We start from the raw sequence: 22,612 nt of genomic DNA, 5'->3' as shown, positions 1-22,612 counted from the left end.
AGGTAACCCAATCACAAAAGAACAAACACAGTATGCATTCTCTGATAAGTGGTTATTAGCCCAGAAGTCGGAATACAGGAAGAACAACCCACAAACCACAAGGAACTCAAGAAGAATGATGACCAAATGGTGGACAGTGCATTCCTTCTTAAAAGGGGGAACCAAATACCCATGGAAGGAGTTGTAGAGATTAACTATGGAGTAGAGACTGAAGGAAGGGCAAGCCATCCTAAATATAGCTATCTCCTGAGAGGCTCTGACAGTACCTGACTAATACAGATGTAGAGGCTCACAGACATCTATTGATCTGAGTACAGGGTCTTCAGTGAAGGAATTGGAGAAAGGACCAATGGAGCTGAGGGCTTTGCAGCCCCTTAGGACGAACAACTATGAACTAACTAGTACCCTCAGAGCTCCCAGGGTCTCAACCACCAACCAAGGACTGCACATGGAGGAGTCTGATTGTTCTGGCAGCAAGTGTATAGTAGAGGATTGCAATTTGATCATCTATAGGAGGAGAAAAGCTTGGCCCTGTGAAAGTTCTGTGCCCCAGTGTAGGGGAACGCCAGGGCCAATAAGTGGGAGAGTGTGGGGTTGCAGGCATGGGGAGGGGGGAGGCAACAGGGGTTTGTTTTTGTTGTTTTTGTTTGTTTCTTTGTTTTTTGGAGGGGAAACTAGGAATGGAGAAATTTACATGTAAATAAAGAAAAAATATCTAATATAAATAAATAAATAAATAAATAAAAATAAAAAAAAATAATGAAATCTTTAAAATAAATAAAAGTTTAAAAAAAATCCCACGATAAGGCGATTTTAAATTCCCTAGGAGAAAAGAGAGGATCTAACACAGAAGAAATGATACCACCAAAACATGATGAAAAAAATCACAGGTGAACATGGGGATGTAGAATGTACTTGAGAATAAATGTAGTATTTCACATCTGTAGAGAAACAGAATACTTCTTATAATGATCTAAAAATCATCAACCAGTTGGAGGTTAGTGATGTCATCTCATCCTATCTCAGGAATTAAATATTATCTAACCCATAATTTTATTGAGAAAACTAAGGTAGATAATTATGAATGAATTCAGTGATTTTAGAGCTCTCAGTGGATGCTACAGCCCTACTCAGAAGAGGGAAGGAAATAATCTCAGGAAGTAGGGGGAGAGAGGAGGGGGAGGGAAAAGGGGGTAGTTCAAATATGGAAGGAGATGGGGGAGAAGTACAGAGGGTCAGGAATTTGAAAGGAGGAGAATAGCAGTGGGGAAGCAGGAACTGGGGATAACCACTAGAAAGTTCCAGGTGTGAGGGACACATGAGGTTCCCAGGACTCAACATGGAGGACCTTAGCTGAAATACCCAACAAAGGAGAGATAGAACCTGTAGAGACCACATCCAGAGGATATGCACAGCCCCCAGTTGAGGGACACCCACTCACCTGAAAAATATTAATCCAAAATTATTCTTGTCAAAAGGCAGTGCAGGGACAAATTGTGGAGCAGAGACTGAAAGAAAGGCCATCTGGAGACTGCCTCACCTAGGGATCCATCCCATCTGCAGACACCAAACTCAGAAACTATTGCTGATGCCAAGAAGAGCTTGCTGACAGGAGCCTGGTATAACTGTCCCCTAAGAGGCTCTGCCAGAGCCTGATCAATACAGATGTGAATGTTTGCAGCCACCTTCAGACTGAGCATGGGGTCCCCAATGGAGGAGTTAGGGGAAGGACTGAAGGAGCTGAAGGGGTTTGCAACCCCATAGGAAGAACAACAATATCAACCAACCAGACAACCCAAAGCTCCCAGGGACTAAACCACCAACCAAGAGTACACATGGGGACACAGGGCTCCAGCTGCATATGTAGCAGAGGATTGCCTTATCAAGCATCACTGTGAGAGGAGTTCCTTGGTCCTGTGGAGGCTTGATGACCCAGGGTAAGGAAATGCTAGAGCACTGAGACAGGAGTGGGGGATAAGTGGGAGAGTTCCCTCATAGAGGCAGGGGGAAGGTTTGTGGAGGGGAAACTGGGAAGTGGGACAGCATTTGAAATGTCAAATAAAATAACCAATAAAAATGAAAAGAAAAAAAAAGAAAAGAAAGAAGAGACTACTAGTCACATGGTTGTAAGAACTTATGAGAATAGGGGTCTCTTTCATCTATGGATGGTGCTCTGTGGAGTTTTACTGTCATGCCTTCCTTCTTCCTTCCGCCCATGTCTGCATATTCCTGCCTTGACTTTCAGGCCTAGAGGCTGTCATCTTCACCCTACTCACACTCTGTCTTTCTCATTTGCACTCTGCACAATGTTACTAACATAAATTAAGTTAAGCAAATACAAATCATTTTGGCTGACCTCATGGAATAAAGTTAAACAGAGATTTACCTAGAAATTCTGACTCTGTCTACTAATGAGATTGGTGGCAAGCTGCCATTATTTTCCAGCGAACAAGAGTTATTTTGATGGAAATTATTCCACAATGAAACAAACAATCTCTCAGGAAATGTTTATGAATGAGACATAGAAAGTGAGATATACAAAATTATTCTAGGAAATACCTCCACTTCTTGCCTCTAGTGAGGTGATCACCATTCTCATTTCATTTAGCAAAATAGTAACATTTTAATAATACATTCATGATGAAATTACTGTTTGGCTTGCTTCAACTAACACAATGAGCTCTGATTCATTGTCATGAATGATAGAATTTCTTTTTGTTACTCTTTGCTTATATATTTATTGACTCTTTACACGAGACACTTATAGGGACAGGAGAGAAAGTGGGGGAGGACTATGTATGGGTATATCTTTTACAATATTACTGGTAGCTTCCATGTTCAGGTTTTTTTTAAATATTAAAACTTTGGAGAATGGTTATTTTGGTTTCTATGCAAATATTTCACAGGTATAATCTGTTAATAATTCATGACTGTATATGAAGTGAGCATACTAAATATATTCATGCCACTGCCTTCCATTAGCATAGCAGACATGAATAATTAATCCTAAAAATCAGTGTTTATACTGAGGTCTCTAGCTCCTTTGCAGTTTAAGTCTTTAGGAAGCTAAATTTAATATAAAAATCAATGAGCCATTCTTGGTAAGAATTTATGATTCCAATAAACTGGTGTTACAGACTTACTATTTACAAGTGTTATAGTCAAATATGAAATTTAAATTAATAATAATACACTTAAGGTAATTTGCCATGCCCAAAACATCATTTAAAATGTTTTTCTTGGGTGTATTTTTGTATAATCACATTTTTTCCTGAATTCATGAAGTTTAGTCTACTAACAACTCTTGAAAAATCATAAGATGAAGCATATGATATTTTTGTATAGTATAGTCTGTTTACATTCTTCATGATATAAATATGATTGGTGGTCATTACTATTTTTCAGAGACCTAAGAACAATATGGTATACTACAAAAATTGTTTAGTGACTTTGGATTGTTCTTATTTATACTTCAAAGACATTTTATTTCCTACAGGACTCAGAGGAGCATAGAATTATTTATGATTGGGACTGCTGGGCAAAGGAGGATTTCTGGGGAATAGGATGGAGATTTCTACTGGTACAACTGCAATTCAAGACTACATTTGCTTGTATAAATTTGTAAGAATAGATGCCGTGTCTCAACATTTATGACAACAAGATTTACTTAAGAGGACTAAAGTAAAACTCTTTTCATAGGAAGAAATGAACAGGCAATGTTAAATATTCAGGAATTTGGGGCTGGAGAGATAGTTCAGTGGTTGAGAGCAAATATTGCTCCTATATGCTAAACTCTCAATATATACAATGGGTGGTACACAACTGCCTAAAAAACCCAACTCCAGGGATGTCTCAAGAGTCTTTCTTCCATGGATTCCTGCCCTTGTATGCACAAACCTATACAAAGACCTCCCATCACACATGCATAATTTAAAAATTAATAATAAGGAATCAGGTTATCTACTACTATTTCTATTTTTCTGTCTGGAATTTGAACATCTCATGTTAGCTGCTATTATTTTTCCAATATCCAGAAAGAAAAAAACTCTGACAGTAAGTTTCCAGACTGGAACTTTGCTCAACGAATGAGCTAGATGATATTTATTATCAATAGCAATTATCATGAGTCTCACAGAGTACCTCTGAAATAAGATTTGCCTTCCAATAAGTGGCCTTTAGATATTTAGAGGAATGTTTATTAAGACCCAAAGTCTCAGCATGGGCTTTCAACAACCTACTAACCACAACTTGTCTAGAGTCTTTCTTTTGACAGCTCAGTCTCCTGATCTACATGCAGAAGGTCTATCTAGAATGTTCATGTGCCTGGACATACCCTCATGCAATATGTGGCCTTTGTAGAAAATTATTAACCTATGGTTTGACCAGAAGCTACATCAACTAAATTGGAGCTCCTACTAGTGGTTCAAGGAACCAGCCTTTCACTTACCAGATGCTCTAGGTACATAGGTGGACTTGACACAGTCCTTTAGAAGATTACACAACATAAGCCACTCAAGCATCTTTTATACATAGTCCTGGAAGATATACACAAAGTCTACCAGAAATGCAGAAGACAAAGTCTACTGATCTGAACATATGATCCTTTACACACACATACACACACACACACACACACACACACACACACACACACATGCACACACACACACACAAATATATATACATATATATATATGTGTATATATATATATAATAAATCATGATAAAATATCAAGTACTAATCATGGATGAAGAATGTTTGTCATGGTTAAATGCATTTTTGATGTAGTATTTGGATATTTTTTTTAAAAAAGTGTTATTCATGGTGTGAACATTGGCCAAAATTTTAATCAGTAATACTTTGGTATTTGGAAAAAATACATGTTTGTTCAAGCCAGATGTCATCTTAATGACCAAGAATTGAATTATTTGTGTGACAGATTGTGTGAATACTTAAATAATTTTTATGCAAAATCTTTGAACACATTTTAAAGAATCATATCAAATTATCATGAATGATTTATCTGTGTAAATTGTCTAGCAAGAATAAACTAACAAGATAATAAATTTTAAATGGAAAATTATTGATCATTTGAGCATGTAGGATCTGCTTATTCTTCCAAGGAAAAGAGAAAAGAACAACACATCAAAAGCCAGAGAATTATTCTACATGATGGAAGCTACACATTTTATTTTTAATAACCGTACAAGAACCACGTTGCCTGGTTACCATCTTCATTTTGTACTCTGCTCTAAAAATGTCTCAGCAGCTAGAAGTTTTTGCTAAGCTGAACATCTAAACTTATATAATCAAACATCTATAACAGCCCAAGGGGGTTTATCCAAAATTATATTTCATTTTCTTTCTGATCAAAGTTGCTTCCACTGCCTAGAAGTTGAGAGATGACAATAATAACATTTTAAAAGAAGGACATGTCATAAGAACATATAAAAAGAAGGACATGTCACAAGAACATATAAAAAGGAATAAGGAACTTGATAGAAAAAAAACATAGTAACACTAGTCACAAATGCATGACCATCTATTGTAATAAATTTTGGTGTAAGAATATAAGCTATTATTATTGCTCTCAGTGGCCCATTATAACTAGATGTAAGACTTAATTGCTAAAGATCAAACACTAGTTTCAGAATATAAAAAAAATCATTCTTGACCTGACCAGGAAACCCTCTCCCTGATAGATAACATTCTTAATGCTGGAAGAAATAAAGACACTGACAGTCTTACCCATTACTGGATCCTGCATGATACAATATTGACTCACAAAGCAGATGTGCTCACTGGTGCAATACCTGCAAGAGTGTTTATGGGAATAACAAACTGTTCTATTTTATTTGAGGCCTGTTCCCTAGTAGAGAATTCAAACCTGATATTGTGTGTTCAAAGTCTATGGGTAAGAAAGTGATACACAACTTTTCTGCAAAATATTTCACTAGTTGAATCAATTAAAATTTCCATCAGAGAAGCAAAAGGTATTATCTGATGGAGGAGCACCTAGTATTTGATTGTTGTTGGAGAATGGAGAGTTAGTTTCCTTTGGGGGTGTGACTACCAGTAGATTGATCATACCTTTGGACAATATAATATCCATGGCCATATAGGATTAACTGATTAATTGGATTATTTTATAAAAAGGACATGAAGTCAGTAGGGAGAGTGTTCCAGGTGAAATGGGGGTTTGATATCATTAACACAGATCATATACATGTATGAAATTTTCAAAGATTAAACAAATTTTAAAAGAAAGATAAAACTGTTTTCTGGACATGCAGGAATGATACTAATGATAAGGAATGAACATTCCTTAAAATATCAAACTTTATACCCACCTAGGGACATTCTCAGCTTTGACCAGAATTCACCACCCTTTCTCTAGTTTTAAAATCTTGATGTAGTGGCAGGTCCTAAAGCCCTCTAGTTTGAATGTTATTATTTCTCAGCATATGCTTGGCATGTTGACAAAGATACATTTTTCTGGAACCATAAAATCAATCAACAAGTGGATGTCCTTGTAAATAAAAATGTCTTCACTTAAAAGATTCTAATTTCAGGAAGAAAATTTGTTATCATTTCATTTCCTCCAACCTGAGTTATTCACATAGTTTTGAGAAGTAAATACTGCTATGGGTTTTGAAAAGGTGAACCATCCTGAACTCAAGTCTTTGCCAATTTTATCCAAATTATTTTTAATAGCCATTCTTCTCTTTTATTGTGTACAGTTTTGAATGGAAGCAATAGGATTACTGCCGTTGAGGGGAACACCTGATCCCAACTAAATCCCCTTGCCTGGTAAGTTGATTTTAGCAGTAAAAAGTTCAGGTCAACCAACATTGCTTGATTTTTACACTGGGATTCTAACTTAAGACTAAATTGCAATTTCATGGCCTTGGAAGAAGACATTTGCTTCAGGTGAGAGGAATAGATCAAATGGATACCAAAGAACAAGAGAGATGGATGGTGCAAAGATTTTGCAGTTCGGGAATTAAGCTTATTTCCAAGACCCTGATGTGGTCCTTCCTCTTTGATCTGTAAGATATCTCTTTCTTTTTAGCGTAATTCCACCTCTGCGATTTGCCTTAGAACATTCACTGCATGTTTGTATTTGAATCTTCGGAGCTGCAGTTAACACTGACAGAGGCTCAAATACAGACCTTGCTCTGAGGAAGACTGCAAGAAGCAAGACAAAGGCAATTTTGTGGCCAGGAGAGAGGCTACTAAGCTCTATAGAGGCACTGATGCAGGTATTCATAGGAAGAAACAAACATTTCTTAATTTCATCATGGTGGATCAGTTCATCTTGGAGAGTAATGACCTTCAAATGCTTAAGATATGGTGTTGAATAAGGAAAAAAAATCCACTCAGTATATTGTATTGAGAGTGATCAACCTCAGTGTGCAGCCCCTTGGTTCAGAGGAAGATATCTTAGCTTTGCTTTCAAGAGAAATCTGTTGATGGGGATAATTTGCAATCTGTGCTTCAGTGAGCCAGGCAATGACTTTGGTGTCCAAACCATATGGTAGCATTTAACAATAAGGTCTTCCTTTGGATGTAATATTTCTCATAACAAAATAGGAACAGTATTGTTTGAACTTTAGTCCTATTGACAACTTTCATTTCTTCTGTGGAGCATGAAGAGTACCAGGCAAGACTTTGCTGACAGGCAAAGACACAGGTACAGGCTGTGTCCATGTCTGATTACTCCCCAGGTCAGTGATATTATCCAAAGAAAATGCATTTCCATTTGATTTGGCACAGGTGGTTTTGTCACACAAATTTCAAGTATGTCTTGGATATAATCAGAATATAGCATAATAGAGTAATTAATTACAACAGAAAATAAATAAATCAAGAAGCTACACATTCCCTGTCCCAGAGACATTTTCAGTGTTTGTTTTTAGCTAAGAAAATACAAATATCCACAATACTGACCATGTATTTACTGAAAACATTTTAAATGATTATAATGGACTAAAAGTATAAAAGTCATTACTATAATTTTTACCAACTACCTATGAGTTAGCTATGATTGTTATTGTTATTTGGGAAGTGAGTACATGCCAATTCATTAAGAATTATCATTATATTACTAGAGAACACATTTGTAGCACTGGGTAGGGATTTCACATTTGTTAACTGACTGTTATACAAAAATAATTTTTTAAAAAAAATTTTATTGTATGTTTTCTTTACTTATATTTCAACTGTTATCCCCTTTTGCCCCGCTCACTTTGCGTGACTGCGGTATTTGAGGCGTAAACTTCAAGGAAAGTCAGTCTCCTGCCTCCACATTGTCGCCTGGCACCCCAAACTCAGAGGTAGCCCAGATATGTCCTCGTACTGGTGTGCTAGGAACTCACCAAGATATCATTTCTTCACAGCTAACAAGAGAAAATTCGGACATTGCTTTCTGACCTTTACCAATGTTCCCAACTATCCTAGTTTAATGTTTTAAGTACTAGAGAGTAATTGAAAGTTTTCTTTCACTCTAAGACATTAGCTGAAAGAGTTAGGTCGGGATTCCCCTCTGCCTGCCTCCAGCAAGAACCAGAGAATTAGCATAAGAATACCTCAACAGGGAGGGCTCCAGCCCTCTTCCTCCTGTTTCACACCTAGCTACCAGACCCTGCTGACCTGGGTGTGGGGGTTGTTTTGCCTACGTGACTTCAGTCTAACAGAAGGACAGGGAGAAGAAAGACTTAGACTCACATGCAGGACTAGCACTAGAACTTAGATGGGCTAGGACTCAGATTCATGTATCTCTCGCAGTCCCCCGGGCCCAGAGCACTTGGGCCCGGGGGATGCAGCACCAGTTCAGAGGAGATAGCTGCTTTAGACCCAGTATGTTTCAGATAGCCTCAGATGTACCTCAACTGTTGAACTGCCAGATTTTTCATTTCTCTTTTACAATGATTGTAAAAGCCTCATGTCATTTTTAAAGAAATACACTCAGACCTTACACCACTCGTGTCAAGTCTGTTTGTTAAAGCCGAATCCCATGCACACCTGGCCAGAACCCCTCATCCTTCGGAACAAGGGATCCTGTAAGAAATCCCGGTCAGCGGCAGGCAGAGGGGAATCCCGACCTAACTCTTTCAGCTAATGTCTTAGAGTGAGAGGAACCTTCCAATTACTCTCCAGTACTTAAAACATTAAACTAGGATAGTTGGAAACATTGGTAAAGGTCAGAAAGCAATGTCCAAATTTTCTCTTGTTAGCTGTGAAGAAATGATATCTTGGTGAGTTCCTAGCACACCAGTACAAGGACATATCTGGGCTACCTCTGAGTTTGGGGTGCCAGGCGACAATGTGGAGGCAGGAGACTGACTTTCCTTGAAGTTTACGCCTCAAATACCGCAGTCATGCAAAGTGTGCATGGCACCCTTTCCTGGTTTCCCTCCCTCCCAGAAACAAACTATCACATCCTCCCTCCCCCTGCTTCTATGAGGATGTTCCTCCACCCACGTATCCACTCCCACTTCCCCGGGCTCAATTTCCATACACTGGGGCATCTATCAAGCCTTCATAGGACCAAGGACCTCTCCTCCCATTGATACTTGACAAGGACATCCTCTGCTACATATGCAGCTGGAATCATGTATACTCCTTTGTTGATGGCTTAGTCCTTGTGAGCTCTGGAGGGTCTGATTGGTTGATATTGTTGTTCTTCCTATGGGGTTGCAATCTCCTTCAACTCCTTCTGTCCTTTCTCTAACTCCTCTATTGGGGACTCAGTGCTCAGTCCAATGGTTGGCTGCAAACATCTGCCTCCGTATTTGTAAGTCTCTGACAGGACCTCTCAGGAGACAGCCATATCAGTCTCCTTTCAGCATGTTCTTCTTGGCATCTACAATAGTGTCTGGGTTTGGTAACTGTATATGGGATGAATTCCCAGGTGGGACAGTCTCTGGGTGACATTTCTTTCAGTCTCTGCTCAAAACTTTATCTCCATATTTGCTCCTGTGAGTATTTTGTTCTCCTTCTAAGAGGACCAAAACGCCCACACTTTGGTCTACCTTGTTTTTGAGCTTGATGTGGTCTGTGAATTGTATCCTCATTATATGGAGCTTTTAGAATAATATCCACCTATCAGTGAGTATATACCATGTGTGTTCTTTTATAACTGGGTTACCTCATTCAGGATGATATTTTCTACTTTTATCCATTTGCCTAAGAATTTCATTAATTCATCATTTTTTAATACCTGAGTAGTATTTCATTGTGTAAATGTATCACATTTTTTTGTATACAGTCCTCTGTTATGGGACATCTGGGCTATTTCCAGCTTGTGGTTATTATAAATAAGGCTGCTATGAACATAGTGAGGCATGTGTCTTTATTACATGTTGGAGCATCTTCTGGGTATATGCCCAGGAGTGGTATAACTGGGTCCTCAGGTACTACTATGTCCAATTTTCTGAGGAACTGCCAAACTGATTTCCAGAGTGGTTGTTCCAGCTTGCAATCCCACCAGCAATGGAGGAGTGTCCCTCTTTCTCCAATCTTCACCAACATCTGCTGTCTCCTGAGTTTCTTATTTTAGCAATTCTGACTGGTGTGAGGTGAAATCTCAGGGTTGTTTTGACAGCAAGATCAAACAAAGAAAGAGAACTTCAAACCAATCTCTCTTATGAACATTGATTCAAAAATACTCAGTAAAATCCTTGCCAACTGAACCTAAGAACACATGAAAATGATCATTCACTACAATCAAGTAGGCTTCATGTCATGGATGCAAGGATGGTTCAATATATGTAAATCCATCAACAGAATCTACTACATAAACTCAAAGAGAAAACATACATAATCATTTCATTAGATGCTAAAAAAGCATTTGAAAAAAATTCAGCATCCTTTCATGTTAAAAGACTTGGAAACATCAGGAATTCAAGGCTCATATATAAACATAGTAAAACCAATATACAGCAAATCAACAGCCAACATCAAACTGAATGGAGAGAAACTTGAAGCAATCCCACTAAAATCAGGGACTGGACAATGCTGCTCACTCTCTCCCTATCTATTCAATATAGTACTTGAAGTTTTAGCTAGGACAATTAGCCAACAAAAGGAGGCCAAACATACAAATTGGAAGGGAAGAAGTCAAAATATCACTATTTGCAGATGATATGATCATATACTTAAGTGAGCCCAAAAATTCTACCAGAGAACTCCTAAAGCGGATAAACAACTTCTACAAAGTGGATGGATATAAAATCAACTCAAACAAATCATTAGCCTTCCTCTACTCAAATGATAAACAGTCTGAGAAAGAAATTAGGGAAATGACCCCCTTCACAATATTCACAAATAATATTCCATAACTTGGTGTGACTCTAACCAAGCAAGTGAAAGATCTGTATGACAACAACTTCAAGTCTCTGAAGAAAGAAATCAAAGAAGATCTCAGAAGATGGAAAGATCTCTCATGCTCATGGATTGGCAGGATTAATATATTAATAATGGCCATCTTACAGAAAGCGATCTACAAATTCAGTGCAATCCACATCAAAATTCCAAATCAATTTTTCATATAGTTGGAAAGAGCAATTTGCAAATTCATTTGGAATAACAAACCCAGGATAGCAAAAGCTATTTTCAACAATAAAAGAACTTCTGTGGGAATCACCATCCCTGACCTAAAGTTGAATTACAGAGCAATGGTGATAAAAAATGCATGTTATTGGTACAGAGACAGGCAGGAACATCATTGGAATAGAATTCCATTGATAAACCCATTTACCTATGGTCACTTGATCTTTGAAAGTGGAGCTAAAACCATCTAGTAGAAAAAGGACAGCATTTTTAACAAATGATGCTGGCTCAACTGGTAGTTGGTATGTAGAAGAATGCAAATCTGTCCATTCTTATCTCCTTGTACAAAGCTCAAGTCCAAGTGGTTCAAGGACCTTCACATAAAACCAGATACACTGAAACTAATAGAGGGGAAAGTGGGGAAGAGACTAGAACACATGGGCACAGGGGGGGAATTCCTGAACAGAACACCAACGGCTTATGCTGTAAGATCAAGAATCGACAAATGGGACGTCATAAATTTGTAAAGCTTCTGTAAGGGAAAGGACACTGTCAATAGAACAAAGCAGCAACCAACAAATTGGTAAAAGATCTTTACCAATCCTACATCTGATAGAGGGCTAACACCCAACATATACAAAGAACTCAAGAAGTTAGACTCCAGAGAACCAAATAATCCTATTAAAAAATGGGGCACAGAGCTAAACAAAGAATTTTCAACTAAAGAATATTGAATTGCCGAGAAGCACCTAAAGAAATGTTCAACAGCCTTAGTCATCAGGGAAATGCTAAACAAAAATAATTTTTATTGCTTTATACAATATTTTTGGTACATGCCTATTCTTAGATAAATAAATTAAAGACATATTAGGAAGCTTATTTCCACCTCACCCAAGCTTATCACATTCACATTTAGTCTGCAAAGATAGATCCGTAGCTCAAAGAAAATACTAAGCTTCTGAAATAGCAGAGTTCACCTACATCAGGTTGTTCTCAAGCCCCTGAAACTCCAACTCCATGATATCACATGCCTCATTCTAGATACAGCAGACATGTCCACTCACATGTACACATACCATACACAGACACACATAATTAAAAATAAAACAAATCTTCAAAAATGAAATAATAGACATAATGTTTTAATTCTAGTCTGTTTACTGTAAAGCCTACACTACAAGTAACTGATTTCTAAAATACTCAGTAGGTAAACACTAAAAAGCTATAATAAAAATAATAATTTTTTTTCAAGACAGGGTTTCTCTGTATAGCCATGGCTATCCTGGAAGTCACTTTATAGATCAGGCTGGTCTCCAACTCAGAAATCTACCTGCCTCTACCTCCCAACTTCTGGGATTAAAGGCATATGCCACCACTGCCCAGCAAAATAATAATTTAATATCTATTGAATATTGTTATTTATATGTTCAGCCATGCATCTGTCATAACAACATTTAAAATTTCTGACACCTGTGGATATTCTCTAAGTGTGAAGCTGTAGTTTCAGAGTTCAGAAAACTGTCTATGGTGCTTGACACTAAGGGAAAACATGAAACCTTCAAGGGGAAATATATACAAAGGGGGCAGATTCTGTTGATGGAAGGAACTAGGGTGAACATTCATATCTGAGTATTCCAATGTAGGATCTATAAGTTAGAAGCAAGAAATAAAAGCCAAAGTAGTTGAAAAGATAGTTTTAATTGCCATATTGACACAGTATAGACTTGTCTTCAAAGAGAGTCTTGATAAGAAGTGTTCTAGATTGGTGTCTTAGTGAGGGTTTCTATTCCTGCACAAACATCATGACCAAGAAGCAAATTGGGGAGGAAAGGGTTTATTTAGCTTACTTCCACATTCTGTTTATCACAAAGGAAGTCAGGACTGGAACTCAAGCAGGTCAGAAAGCAGGAGCTGATGCAGAGACCATGGATTGATGTTCCTTACTGGCTTGCTTCCTCTGGCTTGCTTCCTCTGGCTTGCTCAGCCTGCTCTCTTAAAGAACCCAATACTTCCAGCCCAGGGATGGCACCACCCACAAGTGCCCCTATCCCCTTGATCACTAATTGAGAAAATGTCCCACAGTTGGATCTCATGGAGACATTTCCCCAATTGAAGCTCCCTTCTCTGTGATAACTCCAGCCTGTGTCAAGTTGGCACGCAAAACCAGCCAGTACAATTGGGTAGACCTATGGTCATCACTATGGAACATATCTTAATTCTGTGAATGGGAGGAATGTGGGTAGCACTATTTCATTGACTAGGTCCTGACTAAATGAAATGAAAAGAGCATTCATACATCTGTTGTTCTCTTCTGAATATGGACACAAGGATGCAATGTAAATAGTTCTCTCAAATCTTTACTGGAGTGAGCTGACCAATATGATGGACTATAACCTGAAATTGTGAGCTAAAAGAAACCCTTTCTGCCCTAAGTGGGTTTTTTGTCATATCAATAGGAAACAAAGTTAAGATAGGAACAAATGGTACATAAAAGACTAGATTACAGAATGTGATGACTTGGCATGGCCTAAAGGGCATTCGAACTTGAGTAGTCACACAGGTTCCCAGGTTCAAAGAGGCTAATATTTAGTTTAAATGCTCACAACACTTTCCTAAACAATAATCCTAAACAATAGCACCAATTTGGGGATGATCCCAACCTCTGCTTTTTCAATTCCTCATCCATTGACAATACTCCTTTAGAAAATTATCTAACTGGAGGGAATCACATTTAATATGCAAAATTCCCACCACAGACATTTACCATATATTAGGGATAGTTCCTGTTATATAGAAGCATGGGAATATGATGAGTTAAAATCTGTTTCTCTGTGATTTTTGAGCATCTCTCCTAGTTACACACTTGACAAAAACAGCCCAATATCCTTCCATGATAAATGTGATGTCCATGATTTATGCCACTTTAAAAATTCCATTTCAGTAGGCTGAGCTGTTCACTACCAACTTCTAAAAATGTGTTCAGTGCAGAGAAGGCATTAAGTAAATATAATGAGCTGTATACCCTAAGTGGTTTACAAATTTCTCCATAGTTATTTGTTATGATTTGACTCTGAAATGACCTCCATAGGCAGATGAGTTTGGTCTTCACAGACTGGTGTTATTTTTAGGATGTTGTCGATACTTTGGGGTCTCCCTGTCAAAAGTTGATCACTAGGGAAAATCTTTGAAGATTATAATTGGTTCTTGTTTTGGTCTGTTCTTTCTTAATGTTATCTATTGCCATGTGAAAAAGGCACTCCCATGGCCAGGGATCCAGATGCTATTCCCTATCTACCCCATCATGATAAACTAAATTTCTTCTGAAATGATCACCTAAAAGTAAGACTTTTGTCTAAAAAATTGATCTTATGAGGTATTCTGTCATAGCAACAAAAATGTATATCATATACAGCTAAAAATAATATTGATGAGTCAAACATAAAAGTTTAACAAATCGAAGTATGTAGTTAGTACCAAAAGTAACTCTGAAAAAAGTTAAAAAAATAGTGACTACATGTAATTATATAATTATATACATATATATAATTCTCAATCTTTTCACTTCTCAAATTTATTTTAAACTATAGGGTGAGGAAATATACCCTAACTTGGTTCAAAGCAACATTGGTTATGTCTGAGTTGTTTCAGTCTCTTAAAATTAGGGTCACTCGACCCAATCACTTTTCATCCAGTGGCTTAATGATGGGATTGGTGGCATCCCATCATATCTCCCTGTGATATGCCAGTAGTACCACCTCAAAATGTGACAATAAGAAAATTTACAAAAATTACTAATTGTCTGTGAGAGGCACAATTGATTGGTGTCAAGTGTGAACTACTGTTTAAAATAAAGCAACTCTTTAGAATGGCTTTAGATCAATGAATAGTATTTGCCTCATAAAATGATACAGTTTTCTTTTAATTTTGGTGAAAAATGAATGTGAAATATTTTCATTGTGAGGCATGGGTTTGGGTTTCTATGGCCATTTATGTGTATTAAGTTGTCTGGAACAAGGGTCATCAAAACTTCATTAACATCAATTTCCCTAGGGAATGTGATTGAGTTTTCTCTTAATACTTTTCATTAGTTTAGTTAATTATTGAACTCTTTATATTCTCTCCATTGTATACAAGTGAAATGAATATTTCTGGTAATCCTAGACAAATGATATTTTCATTTTGAAAACAAAGAATGAACATATAGGTGGTAAGGGAACTAAGCCTATGGATATGTTCTATGAAGATGCCTCAGAGCAGTTCCTGAGACGCTCTGTTTCTTCTTCCCTTCATCTCTGTAAGGATCCATGTCTTATACTCATGAGAAATGGGGAGACTATTACACTAAAGAAAGTTTTTGGTACTTTAAGATATAAAGGTTATTTATGACCACAAAGGAAATTAATCAGGTCCAATAAGTGTTAGAATTTGTGTTAGAATAAATAGTCCATAACAGAGCATAGTTGGTCCTAAGGAAGAAGAGTGGGGCTATGGCTAATAGAAAATATTTCATAAAATATTGGTGCAGTGTTCATGAATGAGATTACTTACCTGAGCTCATTTCACACACATATCCTACTCACATGCACACATGAAAAATATATGTGCTCATATTCTTGAAATACTAGCATAAGTATTCTAAGTCTTCCTTTAGATGTTCATTTTAATACCACTTTTATGCAGCGGTATGATTCCTAATGACAACCTAAATACTTTAATCCTACAAATAATTGTTGTGCTCACCTCTAAGTATTTCTTTTTCAGTAGACAGAGGCCACTGCTGAAAGCCACAACTGGTGAAGAATAAATGGATGTGAGTGGGGTACCCATCCCCAGTATACACACCTATAGTACAATCTCCACACCTGAAGATCTGGAAGCATCACAGAAGATGGAATGGAAAGACAGTAAGAGCCAGAGGACCTAGAAGTATGCTGTGAGATGGCATCTTTCTAGGCATGGTAGGGAAGCTACATACATGAAACCTCAGTAAGATGTCTGCTTAAACTAGATCTACACAATGGCAACAGCAGTTGAGATGCCAAAGCAGATGGTATAAATCTCACAAAGCTCTTAACCTAGGTGAAGAGATAGAGGCAAATAATGGCTATTGAGAGCAGAAGAGTCAGTTTTCCACAGTCATGAGCCCCCTAATTTTTTATAGAAGCACACATGGTCAGTCTTAAACACATAAAGACATGCAACACTAAGTGTATTCAGCAGGTTGTATTTATGTATTTGCATGTAGACACATATACATATATAACAAAAGTAATTAAAGAATAAGAGCTTACCAATTGTGAGGGAGTATGGACCAATGATGAGTTGAAGGAAGAAGAGAAAAGGATGGAAATGAAAGCAAACATAATACTTATACATGTAATTATTGAAAACAATATAATGAAGAATATGAAACACAGAAAAAAAGAGGTCTCCAATACATTTTAATTCAAAATGTATTGAATTCAATGCTTTTGAATTAAAATGCAAAAGTCAAAAAATTGCTGATTTGTGAGTAGGCAATCAGTGAGGATTTAATAGCTCTCTTTTCATAACTGGTTAACACTTTTAGAAAAGAAAGTGAAATAAAAGACCTCTAAGATGCTCTACACATGTAATGCTTAGCCCTCAGGAAGCTGATGCAGGATTAGAGAGTTCAAGGACTGCCTGAGAGAGATAGTAAAAGTGTGTGTCAAAAAATAATTAAGTAATAATTACTATACTTACCAAAAATGTTAAGGGAAATTTCTTTTTCTTTAGGTTGACATTTTAGTTTGTATGGTTATAGCTGTATTTTATTTCAACTTATACATGGAACATATATTAAACTAAATATGTAGTTATAAGAAATTTCAAAGGGTAATTATTTATAAATTATTCATTGTGTACCAAAATCCCTGCTGACTAAGGTCTCATAGGCAACTGTGGCATACTTTTGACTCAAAAGGTTTTTCCAAGGGATGAGAGTCATGGTTCAAATGGAGTGATGGAATCTTGAGTCTCACTACTCGTACTTAATAGCAAGAAACAGGGAGAAGCCTTGATCATTGTAACAGACCTCAATACTAGAAACACACAAATTTGAAGATAAGTTTAAAATGTTTTTAAATTGTAAGTTTAATATTGGAACAAATGTTCATCATATTTGCTACATGGAACTCAGACAGGAGACAGAATAAATGCAGCAGTTAAAAACCTATATTGACTCTCTATTTCTTTGAAAAGTCATATACTTAAAATTGAAGGAAAAATGAAATATCCTAAATGTGAAGTGAATTGCAGCTAAGGAATGACAGACTAAAAATGAGGATTATAATTTTGAATGACTTCAAATTCATGTCCTGACCATTCACTCTGTAAGCATGCTTATTAGAATGAAAAAATAGTCAGAAATCACTAAAATAAGAAGAATCAATATGATGATGTAAAATCTCAGGCAGAAAAATGTCTTTCTGTCTTAAAGAAAGCATCACAGGGAATGATAAAATACAGAAAAAATCTTGATGCTGTTCTTCAGTAAATTCATATGTATTATATAATTGTATAGGTGGAAATGGTTAATATTTTCCTCAAATACTGTTCTGTGAACACTAACTTAACCGCAAAGTACAATCAAAGACATCCACAAGATCTTTGTGACAGAGTTGTAATAGTGACAGCAATACTGTCCTCCATGAACAATATTCATGGACACACTCTGCATGGACTAGATGGACACACTAGAATATACATAGCATGACATCTGCCAGCAATTACAATGAAAAAGTTAATGTGTAATATGTCCCTTAAATTGATAATTTACAAAACTAAGTATTAAAAACACACAAAATCTAGTTTTATTACATTTATATAATGTTCAAATATGCAATACTATTATTTCATAGGCTTGGCTATGAACATATCTATGAGGAGGTCCATGGAAATGGTGGGTATAGAAGCTAAGAGAGTTGATGGCTTTTGAAAAGCAAGGTGGCATGAAGTTTTTCTTTCAGTGGTGGTGTCAATGATCTAAAAGTGTATCTTCAACATTTTCCTGTTTCCTTAGAGGATATTTAGCAGAGAGTTTGTTAGAAACCTTTTTTATTAGATATTTTCTTTATTTACATGTCATATGATTTCTCATTTCCCTGTTTTCCCTCCAAAAAACAAAAACAAAAAAAGAAAAACCAAAAAAAACAACAACTAGAACAAACCCCTGTTCCCTCCACCCTCCCTTGCTCGCCATCCCACCCTCTCCAGCTTACTGGCCCTGGTATTCCCCTACACTGGTGCACAGAACCTTTACAGGGCCAAGGTGTTCTCCTCCCGCTGATGACCGAATTTGCCATCCTCTACTATATACATGCTGCCAGAGCCATCAGTCCCACCATGTGTTCTACTTGATTGGTGGTTGTCCCTGGGAGCTCTGAGGGTACTAGTTAGTTCATATTGTTATTTGTCCTAAGGGGCTGCAAACCCTTTAGCTCCCTGGGTTCTTTCTCCAACTCCCTCATTAGGGACCTCATACTCAGTTCAATGGATGACTGTGAGCCTCTACTTCTGTATCAGTCGGGCACTGTCAGAGCCTCTCAGAACATCTATATCAGGCTAGAAGGCCTTTCCTTCAAAATCAGAAAACTCTTTAAAGTAGCCAAGAAGTGTTGCGTGAATCTACCCCTTGCATGGAAGCTATTTAGTAGATTTACAGCTGCTCAAATTGGATATTCATGAGATTGGGTCAATGCAAAGGAATGATGGGGTTATAGATAAGAGCTCCAATTTTGAAATTAGATATAGCTAAATTCACATTCATGGTCTCAATTTTTTAATAGTTTAAATGTCTTGGGCATATTATTTAAACTTTCTAAGACCAAGTTTATTTTGAAGATGAGTATGATATTAATATTCTTCAAAGTCACCATAACACAATGCTATAACATAGCAGTGCCATAATAAATATTATAAAAACCAATATTGCAAAATGAATATACACATCACCCAAAATAAGAAGAGTCTCACTTATTACTGTAGCTACTAGTGACATCAACACTACACCTGCAATCATTGAGAGGTCTTTCCTAAATGAATCAATCAATAGCAGTTTTTAACTAAGTCCCGACTCCTGTAGGAATTACCAATATTTTAATTCAGGTCTTGCTGAATGAACACCTAATTAATAAATTTATCAAATAACTCCATGAGTCAAAATTTGGAAGAGATCTAAACAGTCTGATAGGAGGCACATAACAGTATGAGTTGAAGGAGAAGAAAATGAATTAAATGTGCATGCACATGAAATCATTCTGATTTAAAACCTAATGCAAACTGAGAAGGTGACAAATACTTTACTTAGTTGGATAACGAAGGTTTATAAGACAAGCTTGTGTGCCACCAACACTCAATCCAAGAAACAGATTTGCCCCTCAGAGCTCCTTCCAGCCTTGCTCACTATCTGGGCTTTCCTAATACCTTGTTCTGTGATTGTCTTTGTCATTGAAGGACATGGAAATACAACTAGGCAAATACAGTACTTTTTTTTTAATGTAATGCAAACAGAATGAAGCTGAATGTACTTTGCGAGTTCTATATTTAGTTCAATATTATGTCTTATCATGAAGAATAATTGTGACTATACCCCATACTATGTGCTTAATTTTCATACTGACAGTTTAAAAGATAAGAATATAGCATTGTCATTATTCATTCCAACATTAATAAATAGATTCCTGCCTATGTTTGATTTGGACAACAAGGATGTTGTGAATCTTTCTCCTTATGTCCTTCAATGCATGTATATGTAAACTGAATAATATTAACAATGTGATTATTTAAATTTTTCCCATTTACTACTGTTATAACAATAAATAATTTTGTTCCTAAAATTTAAATTTCTTCCTTTGACACTTTACTTGAAAATGTATACAGAGAAGGCATTCAATGAACATTTTCTGACTTTTAGTAGATTGCTATTATTATTTATGTCTTCAATGAGAGCCACAATTTACAGTCATTGAAAGCAGAGGTCACCAAACTATGGCCTATAAGCCCTATGTATGAGTTGCTATCAGTTCCTTTTATTTTTTCATTTGAAAATAGTAAGACAAATTTATTTTATTTTTAATCTTTTAAAATTTTTTTCTTTATTGTTGAAATTATAATTATATCCCCTCTAACTTCTCTTTCCTCCCTCCAAAGTCTCCCATAATTTTAAGTTATATATGTATATGTATATATATATATACAGATAATTATATATATATGTATATATAATTATCTGTATATATATATATATATATATATACAGAAAAATTGTACAGATTGGATGCATAAACACTGTAGTGTTTCTGTGCATGAAGATCTGGGGTAGATATTTTTTCTTTTTTTTTTTATTAGATATTTTCTTTATTTACATGTAAATTTCTCCCTTCCCAGTTTCCCCTCCAAAAAACAAAGAAACAAACAAAAACAACAAAAACAAACCCCTGTTGCCTCCCCGCTCCCCATGCCTGCCACCCCACCTTCTCCTGCTTATTGGCCCTGGCATTCCCCCACACTGGGACACAGAACCTTCACAGGGCTGAGGTCCTCTACTCCCATTGATGATCGAATTTGCAATCCTCCACTATACACATGCTGCCAGAACAATCAGTCCCACCATGTGCAGACCTTGGTTGGGTGGTTGAGAGATATTTTTTTCTTTATGGTTAAAAAAGATGTGAACAAGTCAGCCATTAAGGGGATAGTTTATCCCCTTGGTTTAGTTTTAGGTGTTTCACCTGAAGCTATAGGGTGAAGTACAGCATCATGGGTGTTGTAGCCTGTGGTGAGTAGAGCTACTCGCTGCATAATGAGTAGAAGATACACACAGGGAGGGAGAGAGGGAAGAAAAAAGAAGGAGGTAAGAATCAGGATGTAAGCAGAAGAGGAAAAGAATTAGGAGAAGGGGAAGAAGGAAGACAAGGAGGAAGGGAAGGGAAGGGGGATACTGAGGAAGAAAAAGCAAAGGAGGAGGAGGAACAACATTAGTAAAATTGGGGACAGGATCTGCCCTACCCTATGCCCTGCTGACTTACTACCCAATTCTGATCCTTAGTTCTATTCAGATTATGAGTTTACCAAAGGATTAACCCACTGATGAGGTTAGGATTCTACACAATCCCATAACTTGCTAAAAGTATCAATCACCAGGTGAAAAACAAGATTCAATGTGTATAGTGTTTTCTTGAGCCATTTCATATACAGAAATAAGTGTATTTTGTGTATATTTCAAGAAACTGCAATGGTTTTAAATGATTTGATTTTGCGTAAAGTATAGTTCAGTACAATCTGATGTCAAATAAGTGGGCTTAAAAATTTGATTGGTATATGGCATTAGTTACTTTTACTGTGTGATGCAGTCTCTGGCAGAAACAACTTAAGGAATGAAGGAGTTAATTTGACTCTTGGTTTCAAAGGTTTTCAGTCTGTGATGACAGAGATTTGCTCCAGAGATCCCTAACATTTACATGGGTGCTGGGGTTCCAAATTTGGTTCTCACAATTACATGGCAAATATTTACACCTCTTGTCTTTAATCTCCCTCATCTTCAATTTATTTATATCACATTGCATCTTATTCTTTAATCTATTTAGATTAAAAATTCTCATTTTTCACATTCTATAAAACATTTTTAATTTCATGTCTACCTTCATTCTACCCTCCCAGCCACTTTGTTTGGAAAACTGAGTGACTAGATCAAGTAAAAGGTAAACCATGTTTATCTAACTACCATGCTGAGTATCCTTTCTACATCAAGCATCCTACTAGCTGGTGTGATGAGGAAATGACATCACTGAAGGTGAAGTGAGTGTGACAGATGTGATTGGATGTTTGTTAGGAAGGCAGGAGAACTGTCAGAAATATTTCCTCAAAAAATAGAACTCTAGAACCTTGTATATTTTCTGACATCCTTTAATTTATGACAAAAATGCCAACCGAAAATTTTATTTTATTGTATTTAAAATGTGAGCAGTTTCAAGAATTATGAAGTATACATTCATCTGCCATGAGTCATATTATATGCTGAGTTCCTATGCCTCTCAT

General features: G+C 36.6%; 1 protein-coding gene across 1 annotated transcript in view; it reads right to left on the bottom strand.

Moving 5' to 3' along the window:
- Nucleotides 1-22,612, bottom strand: part of Grm7 (glutamate metabotropic receptor 7) — a 906,484-nt gene that overhangs the window by 328,307 nt on the left and 555,565 nt on the right. Inside the window, exons 9-10 of the mRNA XM_031382827.1 lie at nucleotides 8,332-8,367; nucleotides 5,541-5,576 (exon numbers count right to left, since the gene is read on the bottom strand). Of these exons, the coding sequence (XP_031238687.1) occupies nucleotides 5,541-5,576; nucleotides 8,332-8,367 (72 nt within the window). The remainder of the gene's footprint in view (nucleotides 1-5,540; nucleotides 5,577-8,331; nucleotides 8,368-22,612) is intronic.

The sequence above is a fragment of the Mastomys coucha genome, unplaced genomic scaffold, assembly GCF_008632895.1.
Source record: "Mastomys coucha isolate ucsf_1 unplaced genomic scaffold, UCSF_Mcou_1 pScaffold20, whole genome shotgun sequence".
In the NCBI taxonomy this organism is placed as follows: Eukaryota; Metazoa; Chordata; class Mammalia; order Rodentia; family Muridae; genus Mastomys; species Mastomys coucha.
Note: the sequence above shows the minus strand (reverse complement) of the source record. Positions and strands in the feature narration are given on the sequence as shown.